Source organism: Dicentrarchus labrax, unplaced genomic scaffold, assembly GCF_905237075.1.
Source record: "Dicentrarchus labrax unplaced genomic scaffold, dlabrax2021, whole genome shotgun sequence".
Classification (NCBI taxonomy): Eukaryota; Metazoa; Chordata; class Actinopteri; family Moronidae; genus Dicentrarchus; species Dicentrarchus labrax.
In genome coordinates this window covers 21,453,497-21,466,532 of record NW_026136703.1, presented here as the reverse complement: position 1 = coordinate 21,466,532, position 13,036 = coordinate 21,453,497, and the positions used below count along the sequence as shown (strand labels likewise).

Here is a 13,036-nt window from a genome sequence, read left to right as displayed (position 1 = left end):
TCATGGCAGCTTATGGTTTTCAACCTCCATTGTTCCCATCTCAGGAAGGGGAGGTGGCGGTCCCGTCAGTACAGGACCACCTGCGCCGCTGTCGCCGGATTTGGACTGAGGCTCGTGCAGCCCTGCTACGGACAGCGGCTAGAAACCAACGCCTGGCGGACCGCCACCGACTCCCTGCCCCCGATTACACACCTGGTCAGAAGGTATGGCTGTCTTCTCGAGACCTGCCATTGCAGGTAGAGTCTCGAAAGCTGGCTCCACGATTTATTGGACCTTTTGAAGTGGACAAAATCATCAATCCTGTGGCGGTGAGGTTAAAACTCCCTCCGTCACTACATGTGCATCCTGTGTTTCACGTATCTCTCCTGAAGCCTGTCTCCTCCAGCCCTCTGTGCCCTCCGGCCGACCCCCTCCGCCCCCCGGCTCATTGACGACCACCCAGCCTACACAGTTCGCCAGATCCTGGACGTCCGACGGCGGGGCCCGGGGTTTCCAGTACCTGGTGGACTGGGAAGGGTACGGGCCGGAGGAGCGTTCTTGGGTTCCCCGGCACTTCTTTCGGACTTCTACCGATCCCATCCTGACAAGCCCGGTAGGGCCGCCAGGAGGCGTCCGTTGAGGGGGGTACTGTCATGGCTCTGCTCCCCTCCTGCTCCCTTTGCTCCTCCCCCTTCCCTGTGTGTCTGAGGGTGCGGCCTCCATTCTCCTCACCTGCTGCCTGCTGTCTCACCTGCTCTCAATCATTCATCATGCCTCAGTCTTCAAGAACCCCGGTCTTCCTCCCATTCATCGCCAGATTGTTTCAGCCTATGTGGTGGTAACTCTCGTGGCTCCTCTCAGTATTGAGTTAGGCAACTTCAAGCTCTCTTGTGTTTTCCCTGTGCGTGTCCCCTTGTCTAACCGTTTCTCTCCCGTGCCCCAGGGTCCCTTGTGCAGTTTGGCTTCCTGTGTCCGCTCTCCTGTGCCTCTGTGTCTCCGGTCTCTTCCGCCATCTCACCCACCCGTTCCTGCTGTGGCCGCCCCTCATCCCCCCTGTGTGTGTGTGTGTGCGTGGAATAAAACCCCCTTTAAACCTTCCATACTGTCTGGGTGTCTGCTCCTGGGTCCAGTCCTAACACCAGCCCTGTCAGTTTGCCCGTGCCTGTGATGCTGGGTCTACCTCTGCAGGTGACTCGCGTTGCACCGGTTCTGGGTAAACGCTGGGTGAACTGGGGGGAATGCGCTGCAATCCAGTTCTAACGAGGCAACGAGCAGTTCTGATGGCCCAAGGAACCACAACTAGACCAAGACTCAAAACTGACATGTTGGCGTATAGTGGAAGTTGCAAAGAAATGATATTTCTGCTGATTTCCAATTATCGTTGATCGTGTGACTCTGCACAAAGGTGGGAGATATCCTGATCGATTGCTAACTGTATCTACTCGGACTGGAGTTGATGATGAAATGAGCTTCATGGGGTTGATTTTTGCAGCGGCACACATCAAAGGAGTCCTTTGAAGTGGTTGCTACGTCATGGAAATGACGGTGGGGATGACGTCATGAATGTTCCAAGCGTTTTACTTAAAAAAAAAATTTAAAAAAGTTCAAAATGTGCATTTTTTAAATGTACACACATTTATCTTTAAATTCTAATGGCGACACATTTTGCGCCGATTGTTCTCGGTTTCATACATTAAACTCGTCTTTAAATCGAAGGGATTTGTAGCGTTTCCATTCACGCTGATGCCATATAATAAAGTAGGTAATAAAAATAATAAATTAATAGATAAATAAGCATAAAAAACAGTAGGTCGGTTTGGGGAAATACCGTAAGAATGCAGCGTTGTGTTCAAAATCCACCAGTCATATATCATTATACAGAAGATTGAATTCTTTATTGTAAGGAATATTGTATTTAGGCTGTGCGGTTATATCAGCACCATGGACAGAGCTTGGATTTCACATCTAAGCTGCACTGTGGCTTTTATGTACGTTAAAGGGCTGCATCTGTGTATGATATGTTTTTATGCCTTAGATAATAGAGGTGTATAAGACAAACAGTCTAGATGTGATAAACGCATATATGTTTGAAACTTACTTCGTGTAAAACGCTCCTCGCGTTATTACGGTGTTCGCTGCAGTGAAGGAACGACGCTTAAGGATGGACAAAGTGTGAAGTAGCGCCACTGTAGCCCTACAGTAGGCTGTAACTTCCTGCCCCATTGAAGAGAGTTTGAGAACTCTCTGCAGGGGGGTGGCACCCTTTACGCACGCCTAATAAACATCTGTTTGAAATTCATGTGATTGTATAAATGTTGTCTTTTACAACTTAAAACACTGATAGAAAACTGATAAAAATCTGTTCTGTACATTATGAGTGTTAAATTTGTACATATTTTAGTGTACAATGAAAATACATTGTAAAGCTAACCCCCTATTAATGAGTTTTTTTGATAAAGAAAAAGTGGTTTATGTGAATGAATGAAAAAAGGGACATCCCAAACAAATACCATCATTGACCTGTTTATTGCAACCTACCATTTGAGAGGAGCAGGCACAGAAACCCTCAGAATAGAGTGTGTCCCACACAAAATAATAATAATAACAACAACAATAGTTTGTGTGCTATATGGTTAACTCTATTTGATTGACTTGACACTAATAAGTTGCAAATTGTCACTTTCATTTGGCAGAGAAGTGACCAAGTGATCATTTGGGCTACTAGTATGCATCTACAGTGTCTCAACCCATTTCTAGCAAACTCCACAGGTATTTCATTCTATAAAAATCGTTTCCAGTGCAGAATCAAAGCTCATTATAATCTGCCAAGTGTCACTCTAGTGCAGTAATCGTGAATATGAATACAGTCTCCCCAATTATTGCAGTGTATTGCAGTAATAACACTATGAGTTGATAAACTCAAATCCTCTGGCTAACAGGAGGTCACACCTGCACAGTCCAACTGCATTCCTCATGTGGTTTGTTCCCATAATGTCTCATTGTGCTAATAAGGTTTACTATGGCAACTATCAGCCTTAAGTTCTGAACAGGGAGCCCCAGAAGAGATAGAGCATTAATAAGCAAACAAGTTTCATAATCCCAATCTAATGAGGAATCCTGGCTGCCACTGATAGCAGCTGTGAGTGATTGCTTGACGTGTGTGAAGACTGTAAACAACTAACAAGCCAGTGGAAGGTCTAGTATGTGTGGACACAGCTGCTGATACAGTTCCCATCGGCTTTCTACATGTGACATCTTTTGTGTCATTTTGGAGGAGACAAATCAATCGTATAGTTTGGGATGAAAGGCAGCTCCGCAATTTTAAAAGCTGAAATGATGGAGGATTCGGTCTTGGTTGCTAGGCGACAGAATAGGGTGGCAAAGAAGGTACAGTTCTTGAAGAAGGTGTTGCTAGAGGTGATGTCCTCAAAGTAACCCTCCTCAAACAGCAAATCCACCATAGATCTCAATTTCAGGTTCATAAACCTGCAGGTAATTACAGACAGGGATGATGGAATCAAGTAATGGAGGCAAAGAGATGATGAATAGATGGAACATGGGAGTGGGGAACTGAGGGAAACAAAAGGAAGATGCAAAGAGATAAAGAGAGAAACAAGGCTCTCAGATATTCTATTACCATATTACTGTTTGAATTTTAACAACTCAAATCACATGCAGACTTCAGGTTGAAAAGGCAAGGTCGAAGAAAACATCAAAGACAGGCTTGTTAAACATGAACAAGTCTGCAGGGCTTTAATCCAATCAAAGCAATGCTCAGAATAAAACATTTGCCGAAACCTCATTTATTTTTTCATCTGTTTTATTGTCATCCACCACAAAGTATATCATCACAACCTATGCTTTATTAGCAGTGTTTGTCTCCCCCTGCAGGTGTGAAAAATACTGCATGAGTCAGTGTGTGAAGGTTATGTGAAGTTGGACCAGTTTTTCATATATATATTTTCTTGGCTTTATTTGACAGTTCAAGACAGACAGGAAAGGGGGAGAGAAAGGGGATGAGATACAGCGAGGGGGGCTGCAGGCTGGATTCAAACCAATGGCCGCTGGTCAACTCTTAGTAAACCTTCCTATCTACAAACCAACATGTAGGCATCAGGTGGGTGGTGTCATCATGCATCTTCTAATATTCTAACTATCATGTCAACTACCACTACACTCCACTGGTTCAGTATAAAGGGCTGAGGTAAGATATACCACCACCTACTGAAAGGAAAGCATACAGGTGCAAGAGGCTGTGTGCTACAGAGATGAAGAGTGTGATGAGGTTTTTGTACTGAGGAGCAGTGATATGTAGCACTGTGTAAACTAGCAGCACAGAAGTACACTGCACTGCTGTTCAGCTGGAGTTCTTCAATTATTAATGTGCAGGTTTGGCCTTTATTTGCACTCCCTTCCATCTTCACATTCACTCCATTCTCTGGGTTTCTTATGTTTGCCAACATATATCCCAGGAACTGTAGTTGCCTTTCTGTTTGTTTGTACCAGAGGATTCGGTCATAGCTCTGAATACTGTGTGAACAGTTGATTTCAGCTTTTCCTCCTGGTGTGTTGTACATGTCAGCTGGAGTCTGGTAGACTTGTTCACTGAGAGAGGAACCTGCTTAAAAAGAATCAAACCCTCAGACAGAATATAACCAGAGCATAAACACTGGTGAATTGAACAACATGAAATGTAAATTAATATATAAGACAGCTGAAATAGCAGTAATATTTGAGAGTGGCTGTACACAAGCAAATCTATAAACACTTTTTGTTGAAAATGTGAATTAAAATTATATTATAAATGAGTTTTAATGACATTACCTGAAACCAGAATAGAGTTAAAAGTAATGCAAATGAATAAGAGGATCATTTTGTGTTTTTCTGTTTGTCTTTGCAATGAGTGAAACAGTTATACTGACTATTCCAACCTTCTTGTGGCTTAAACCCTCCCAAGTCATTAGGTGGGTGGTGTCATTGAGCATCTGACTCATTTTAACTACCTCTTACACATCACTGGCTCTGTGTGTAAAGATCTGAGTAATGATATGCTGAAGAGGAGAAGTTTGTCAAAATAATATTAACTCAAGGTCCACTTGCTAGCTCTTTCTGGAGCTTTAACCATATCTGATGGTCTTTGGTAAATGTAGTGGAGGACCAGTAAGGTGACCTTGAGTTAAGATTAGTTTGTCCAGTTATTGCATTAAATTTGATGCTTAAATATCTAATACATCTGTTTTACACATGAATACTTTTTGGTGTTGGACTGGACTGTAAACTACAAGTAATGTAAAGATGTAATAAAATAGTATCATCATATTCTGACACTAAATTAACTGTCATTTGAAGCCTTACTCATATGTTTCCATAATTACCTCTTTCTCATGAATAATAATGGTTAATTCCATATATTTTAGTTAGAAAGACAGCGATATTTCAAAACTTGTTATGAAGCTTAAAATATTCTAAAATAGTATTTTCTTAAGATTTTCGTGTTGTAAAGTAGTTTAGTAGTAACAGTTAGTCTAGTAATACAGGATGAAGAGAAGGTCAATAGAAAGGTTTTTACGTAGCGTTGTAAATTAAATGTGTCACTGTGGTCCCTGACTCACAGTACAGGAATACAAGCCTTTATTTTCTTTTTTGTTCACTGTGAATGTCCCACTGTGAGCGCCAGGTTTGGTGGCTGAAATTGCCAAAGTCATGATCTTCACTCCCAACTATTGTGAACACTATAAGTTTCATTGCTTGCTCCATTGCTCCTGGCAGCTGTCTGTACCGGTACATCTGGTAGATGTGGTGATCCTGTTTGATCATGTCCTTGTTCTGAAGGTTTGAGTCTCAACTGTCAGTGTAGTCACAGAGATATGACAAGTTGCAGGTGGGAGTGTCGCTATCTTCTGTGACGTACTCTGATTCTGTTCGCTGCATATTGAATCACTGTGTAACTGGAAGTATATGTGGTGCATGAGGTCCCCCTACAGTACATGAGATAATTAGTGCACTGAGGTTTTTGTTCAGCTATTGAGTGCATCTGTATCACTGTGTTCACTCACAGCACAGAAGTACAAGCCTTTATCTCCTGGCTCCAGATTGTTCACTGTGAATGTCCCATTGGCAGCGTCAGGTTTGGTGGCTGAGAATTTCACTGTACTGAAATTGCCAAAGTCATGATTTGTGTTGATTGATGATGTGAACACAATTAGTTTCATTGTTTCTCCTGGTAGCTGTCTGTACCAGTACATGTAGTAGTATAATTCACCCTTCGTGTGTCTGCAGTCTATTGCTGCACTGTCGCCCTTGTATTTCCACATTATGTCATTCTGGGTGACATCGCTCCCATCAATTAGACCTGTGTGTAAAGCAGTAAAGGTAACCACAGTTACTATACTACTATAATGACTATATTGAGAGCAAGACCCTGAAATATAAACTTCCACAGTTGATGTTATTGTAAATTACCTGCAGTCCACAGCACAAAGAGTGAAAATCCGAGGAGGCCTTGTTTAACAATAATATCCATGTTCTGATAGACACAAACTGCCAGAGTCTCTAATAGACACATGGATATAAAGAGCTGCAGATGGGAGTGTCACTGGATTGTACGATGTGTTTTTTTTTATTTCCTGTATCAGTAAAAGTGGTTCTTGGGGTCCCCCTACTGTCCATCTCTCCCATCTGCAGTCATTGCAACACTGACGAGCTGTTTGCCTGTGACATATGCTGTGATGAACAAAAGATGAATGATATTTCTGGACTGGTAGTCCTAAAATGTCCCAACAAGCTCTCCCAGCTAACTGTGCCTGACTCCACCTGCAGGTGGATCACAGACTTCCTGTCTGACGGGAAACAGCACGTGAAGCTGGGGGAAAATGTGTCTGACTCTCGAACCTAACTCTCCTCTGCTCTTCTCCCTTCACACCAACAGCTGCACCTCCAGTCACCAGTCCGTCAGGCTCCTGAAGTTTGCAGATGATGGAGATATGTCCACCTACAGATGGGAGATTGACCATGTGGTGACCTGGTGCAGCCAGAACAACCTTGAGCTAAACGCTGGAGATGGTTGTGGACTTCAGGAAGAACCCAGCCCCACCTGCCTCCATCATCCTGTGTGACTCCCCGTATAATTCAATCCGCTGAGAAGATGATCGGCTGCAATGTGCCCAGATTGTGGCTGACAGTTTTAAATCTTTTTATCTTCATCTTTATTTATTTATATTTCAAACAGTACTTGATTTTTGTGTGATTTTTATGCACCAACGCACCAAGGCAAATTCGTTATACATGTAAAAACATACTTGGTAGTAAACCAAATTCTGATTTTGATTCTGATTCTAATTATAGTACAAACATGAAACAATAATTTAATGTAAACTTCTAATTGTACACATTTCTTTTATTGTAAATTACCTGTAGTTACCTGTAGCAAAAAGACAGTATGACATTAACTTTTTTGATAATAATATCCATGTTTGCTATCAGTCATGAGACAGTATCACAAACATTATTCTCTGCAATCCTACAATAACCTGATTATCTGTGGGCCTACAGCACAACCTCAGAGGAGGTCACAATTCAGTCCGAACAGTTGATTAAAATCTTGAAAGGCTTGGTTTAGATGGAGGCTGGCTGCAGGTGTTCAGAGACTCAACATGTTGTCTATCTGCAGGCAGATAAAGGAGAGTTTTTGTATTGACTTGTGGGGAATCTGAAGCACTGTGCCGACTGGCAGCACAGAAATACACACCGCTGTCATTTAATGTAAGATCAGAAATAGTGAAGCTGGAATGTTTATTGCCTTCTCCATCAAAGCTGATTTTTCCCTTCACGCTGTCCTCGAGATTTAAGAATTTTCCATTCAGATATCCCAGAAGCTTTAGAGCTCCTTGTTGTTGTTTGTACCAGAGAATATTGTCGTAATATGTTATGCTGTGTGAACAGTTGATTCCTCTGGCAACAGATTCACCCGTTCTCTTTATGATGAAAGAAGGTGTTTGGAGGACACTGTTGGTTTTAGAGGCACCTGTGGAAAAAGCAGAGATGATTTTGATTTTGGAAATGGAGCTGTGCAATGTCTCTCTCTTTCTGGAATATTCTTGTATTTCTCACCCTTATTTCCTGGAAGATGAAGAAAACCAAATATAAAGACCATGAAGATTGTGTTAACCATCATGTTAATCTTGTCAGGTCCTCAGCTCAGCACCTGTGGAAGAGAGTGCATCACTGTCAGAGTATAATAAACAGGGGAGGTGTCAGAGAGAGGTCTTCATCAGAGCTTTAACTTCATCAGCGGGGAAGGAGGAACGTTATCTTGATACTGCAGTCAGTGGACGTGTAGCTTGTTGTCTTTAATTCAATTGTTGAGGTTTGTTTCCCCTGCTGATGTAAAACATACTGTAGTTTTCAGTAATGGAGTTTTTTCAGTTCACAGATATTTAGATATCAAGTCTGAGTGACACCTGTATGAAAACTGTTACCATCAATGACCATTTTAACTTGCACACAGCAGAAAGTTCACAGTGATTTTGAGCTTTTGTTCATGATCCCTCTAAGAGACACTGAGGCCAATAAAGCAGTGTGCTGATCTTTTTGTACTTTTTATCCAGAGTAGAACTAGTAACAAGCTGATGAGACCATGTTTGCAAACGTCCATCCATGTTCAGAAAGTCAAGAGTCAAACAGAATATTGTCAGTGTAGCTACAGAGATATGAAGAGCTGCAGGTGGGAGTGTCATATATTATGTGGCATTTGATCAAAGTGTAACTGGGAGGATTTGCGGTCCTCGAGGTCCCCCTACAGTACATGAGATATTGAAACAGTAATACTAACAGTGCACTGAGGTTTTTGTTCAGCTATTGAGTGCATCTGTATCACTGTGTTCACTCACAGCACAGAAGTACAAGCCTTTATCTTCTGGCTCCAGATTCTTCACTGTGAATGTCCCACTGGCAGCATCAGGTTTGGTGGCTGAGAATTTCACTGTGCTGAAATTGCCAAAGTCTTTGCTGTTGATTGATGTGAACACAATTTGTTTCATTGTTTCTCCTGGTAGCTGTCTGTACCAGTACATATAGAAATAGCTGGGACCCTTTGTATGTGTGCAGTCTATTGTTGCACTGTTGCCCTTGTATTTCCACAGTGTCTCATTCTGGGTGACATCGCTCCCACCAATTAGACCTGTACAAACAAACCTTTATAATCAACCAATTTTTGGACTTTCTGACATAAAATCCATTTAAAAAAATAAACATGATCAAAACTCAGTTCAGTTAAAACGTATTGATAATGCACGCTCCCCAGTAAATTACCTGCAGTCCACAGCACAAAGACTGATAATCTGAAGAGGCCTTGTTTAATGATAATATCCATGTTCTGTTAGACACAAACTGCCAGAGTCTGTAATAGATACATGGATATAAAGAGCTGCAGATGGGAGTGTCACTGGATTGTATGATGGGTTTTTTTTTGTTGTTCCTGTATCAGTAAAGGTGGTTCTTGGGGTCCCCCTACTGTCCATCACTCCCATCTGCAGTCATTGTGACACTGACGAGCTGTTTGCCTGAGACGTAAACTGTGATGAACAAAAGATTAATGATATTTCTGGACTGGTAGTCCTACAACATGAGGAATTCTGATCAAGTTTGGTTTTCCAATTCTTCACATGATTGTTTGTCTACCAAAATAAACCTGAAACAGTTTATGAGAATAGCATAGGTGACGAAGGACAACCTTTCCAACCAGGTTAAATGGGCTGTCAGAGCTTTCATTTAGCCAAACAGATCACCTGAATCTATTTTGTGGCTGACAGGAGAAGTTTATACCATAAATAGATAACCTATTATTGGATTCTAGCTAAATATTCAATGTGACTTTAGTACTCAGATGAGTGAAATGTCTGTGCATCCTGTAACTTAAAGGTCCAGTGTGTAACATTTAGGAGGCTCTGTTTGCAGAAATGAAATATAATATGCCTAACTGTGTTTTCATCTAGTGTGTGATCACTAGGATTCAGTTTTTGTTACCTTAGAACAAGTCTTTTATATGTACAGATGCAGCGGGTCACCTTCCATAGAGTCTACCATGTTGAACAGCCATGTTTCTACAGTAGCCCAAAACAGACAAACCAAACACTGGCTGTAGATGGGGACGTTAGGGTGTTTTGTGGCCACCGCAGTTTGGAGAGAAGCGGGGAAATAGCTTTCAACCACTCCGCCAGGCATCACTGAATCCTACACACTGTGGTCCCTGACTCACAGCGCAGGAATACAAGCCTTTATCTTCTTAGGCTCCAGATTGTTCACTGTGAATGTCCCACTGTGAACGCCAAGTTTGGTGGCTGAAATTGCCAAAGTCATGATCTTCACTCCCAACTATTGTGAACACTATAAGTTTCATTGCTTCTCCTGGCAGCTGTCTGTACCGGTACATCTGGTAGATGTGGTGATCCTGTTTGATCATGTCCTTGTTCTGAAGGTTTGAGTCTCAACTGTCAGTGTAGTCACAGAGATATGACAAGTTGCAGGTGAGAGTGTCCCTATCTTCTGTGACGTACTCTGATTCTGTTTGCTGCATATTGAATCACTGTGTAACTTGAAGTATATGTGGTGCATGAGGTCCCCCTACAGTACATGAGATAATTAGTGCACTGAGGTTTTTGTTCAGCTATTGAGTGCATCTGTATCACTGTGTTCACTCACAGCACAGAAGTACAAGCCTTTATCTTCTGGCTCCAGATTGTTCACTGTGAATGTCCCACTGGCAGCATCAGGTTTGGTGGCTGAGAATTTCTCTGTGCTGAAATTGCCAAAGTCTTTGCTGCTGATTGATGTGAACACAATAAGTTTAATTGTGTCTCCTGGTAACTGTCTGTACCAGTACATCTGGTTGTAGTAAGCGCCCTTTGTGTGTCTGCAGTCTATTGTTGCACTGTTGCCCTTGTATTTCCACAGTGTATCATTCTGGGTGACATCGCTCCCATCAATTACACCTGTACAAACAAACCTTTATAATCAACCAATTTCTGGACTTTCTGACAAAACTTATATTTTAAATAATAAACAATTGCAACAAGTCAAAAACATGATAAAAAGTTAGTTCATTTAAAACGTATAAACAATGCAGGGTCCCCAGTAAATTACCTGCAGTCCACAGCACAAAGAGTGATAATCTGAGGCCTTCTTTAATGATAATAGCCATGTTCTGTTAGATGCAAACTGCCAGAGTCTCTAAAAGGATATAAAGAGCTGCAGATGGGAGTGTCAGTTGGTTATTGTGAATAATAGAAGATCAAGATGTTGCTGTTAGTCATTGTGTTTTCTTCAGTGTAGCAGCAGTTACACTGAAAATATTTCCAACCTCCTCTTAGAGTAAACCCTCCTATCTACAAACCAACATGAAGGCATGAGGTGGGTGGTGTCATCGTGCATCTTCTAATATTCTAACCGTGTCGACTACCACTACACTCCACTGGTTCAGTATAAAGGGCTGAGTTAAGATATATCACCACCTGCTGAAAGGAAAGCATACAGGTGCAAGAGGCTGTGTGCTACAGAGATGAAGAGTGTGATGAGGTTTTTGTACTGAGGAGCAGTGATATGTAGCACTGTGTAAACTAGCAGCACAGAAGTACACTGCACTGCTGTTCAGCTGGAGTTCTTCAATTGTTAATGTGCAGTTTTGGTCTTTATTTGCACTCCCTTCTATATTCACATTCACTCCATTCTCGGGATTTCCATTGTTAATATACATATATCCCAGGAACTGTAGTTGTCCGTCTGTTTGCTTGTACCAGAGGATTCGGTTATAGCTCTGAATACTGTGTGAACAGTTGATTTCAGCTTTTCCTCCTGGTGTGTTGTACATGTCAGCTGGAGTCTGGTAGACTTGTCCACTGAGAGAGGAACCTGCTTAAAAAGAATCAAACCCTCAGACAGAATCCAACCAGAGCATAAACACTGGTTGTATGAACAACATGAAATGTAAATTAATGCAAAAGACAGCTGAAATAGCAGTAATATGTGAGACTGGCTGTACACAAGCCAATCTATAAACAGTTTTTGTTGAAAATGTGAATTAAAATTATATTATAAATGATGACATTACCTGAAACCAGAATAGAGTTAAAAGTAATGCAAATGAATAAGAGGATCATTTTGTGTTTTTCTGTTTGTCTTTGCAATGAGTGAAACAGTTATACTGACTATTCCAACCTTCTTGTGGCTTAAACCCTCCTGAGTCATTAGGTGGGTGGTGTCATTGAGCATCTGACTCATTTTAACTACCTCTTACACATCACTGGCTCTGTGTGTAAAGATCTGAGTAATGATATGCTGAGGAGGGAACACAGGTGTTAAGAGGCTGTGATCTGTGCGATGAGGTTTTTGTACTGAGCAGCAGTGATATGTAGCACTGTGTTAACTAGCAGCACAGAAGTACACTGCACTGCTGTTCAGTCTTTCAGTTGTTAATGTGCAGGTCTGGTCTTTATTTGCGTTTCCATCTATCTTCACATTCACTCCGGTCTCTGGGTATCCAGTGTTTGCCACCATGTATCCCAGTAACTGCAGTTGGCCGTCTGTGATTTGCTTATACCAGAGGATTCGATCGTAGCCTTCAATACTGTGTGAACATTGTATTTTGGCTATTTCTCCTTGGTTGGTAAACATATCAGCTGGAGTCTGGTGGACTTTTTCACTGAGAGACGAACCTGTTAATTAGACATCATCAACAAACACACATTAATATACAGTAATGAGATAAGAGTGTAAGTCCTCATGAATTTAAAAGTACAAGGACGCTCAGCCGGAATCATAACCTGATAATCATTTTGAGAACTTTTCTTACATTACCTGAAACCAGTATGATATTAAGGGCTAAGCAGAAGACAGTGATCATCTTGTTGTGTGTTGTGACTGAATTTAAGAATATCCTTGTTTTTGGTGCTGTGCTCTCATCTCTGTATGTGCACTTCTACTAAATATTCACACCTCTATTGCTGGGTAAACCCTCCCATCAGGAAAATATTTTTCTAGTTGGGTGGTGTCATAATGCATTGTC

The 13,036-nt window shown here is 41.7% G+C and overlaps 1 protein-coding gene and 1 long non-coding RNA gene across 2 annotated transcripts in view; one reads left to right on the top strand and one right to left on the bottom strand.

Annotated features, from left to right (window-relative positions):
- LOC127360258 (T cell receptor beta chain MC.7.G5) overlaps window positions 1-4,867 on the bottom strand; it is a gene marked incomplete in the record, with an annotated part of 299,553 nt that extends 294,686 nt beyond the window's left edge. Inside the window, 2 exon segments of the mRNA XM_051394591.1 lie at window positions 4,309-4,597; window positions 4,804-4,867. Of these exon segments, the coding sequence (XP_051250551.1) occupies window positions 4,309-4,597; window positions 4,804-4,852 (338 nt within the window).
- LOC127360752 (uncharacterized) lies at window positions 626-1,077 on the top strand. The gene is made up of 2 exons (XR_007883903.1): window positions 626-817; window positions 923-1,077. It is a non-coding gene; the product is annotated as an uncharacterized LOC127360752 (long non-coding RNA).
- Window positions 4,868-13,036: the final 8,169 nt, after the last annotated feature.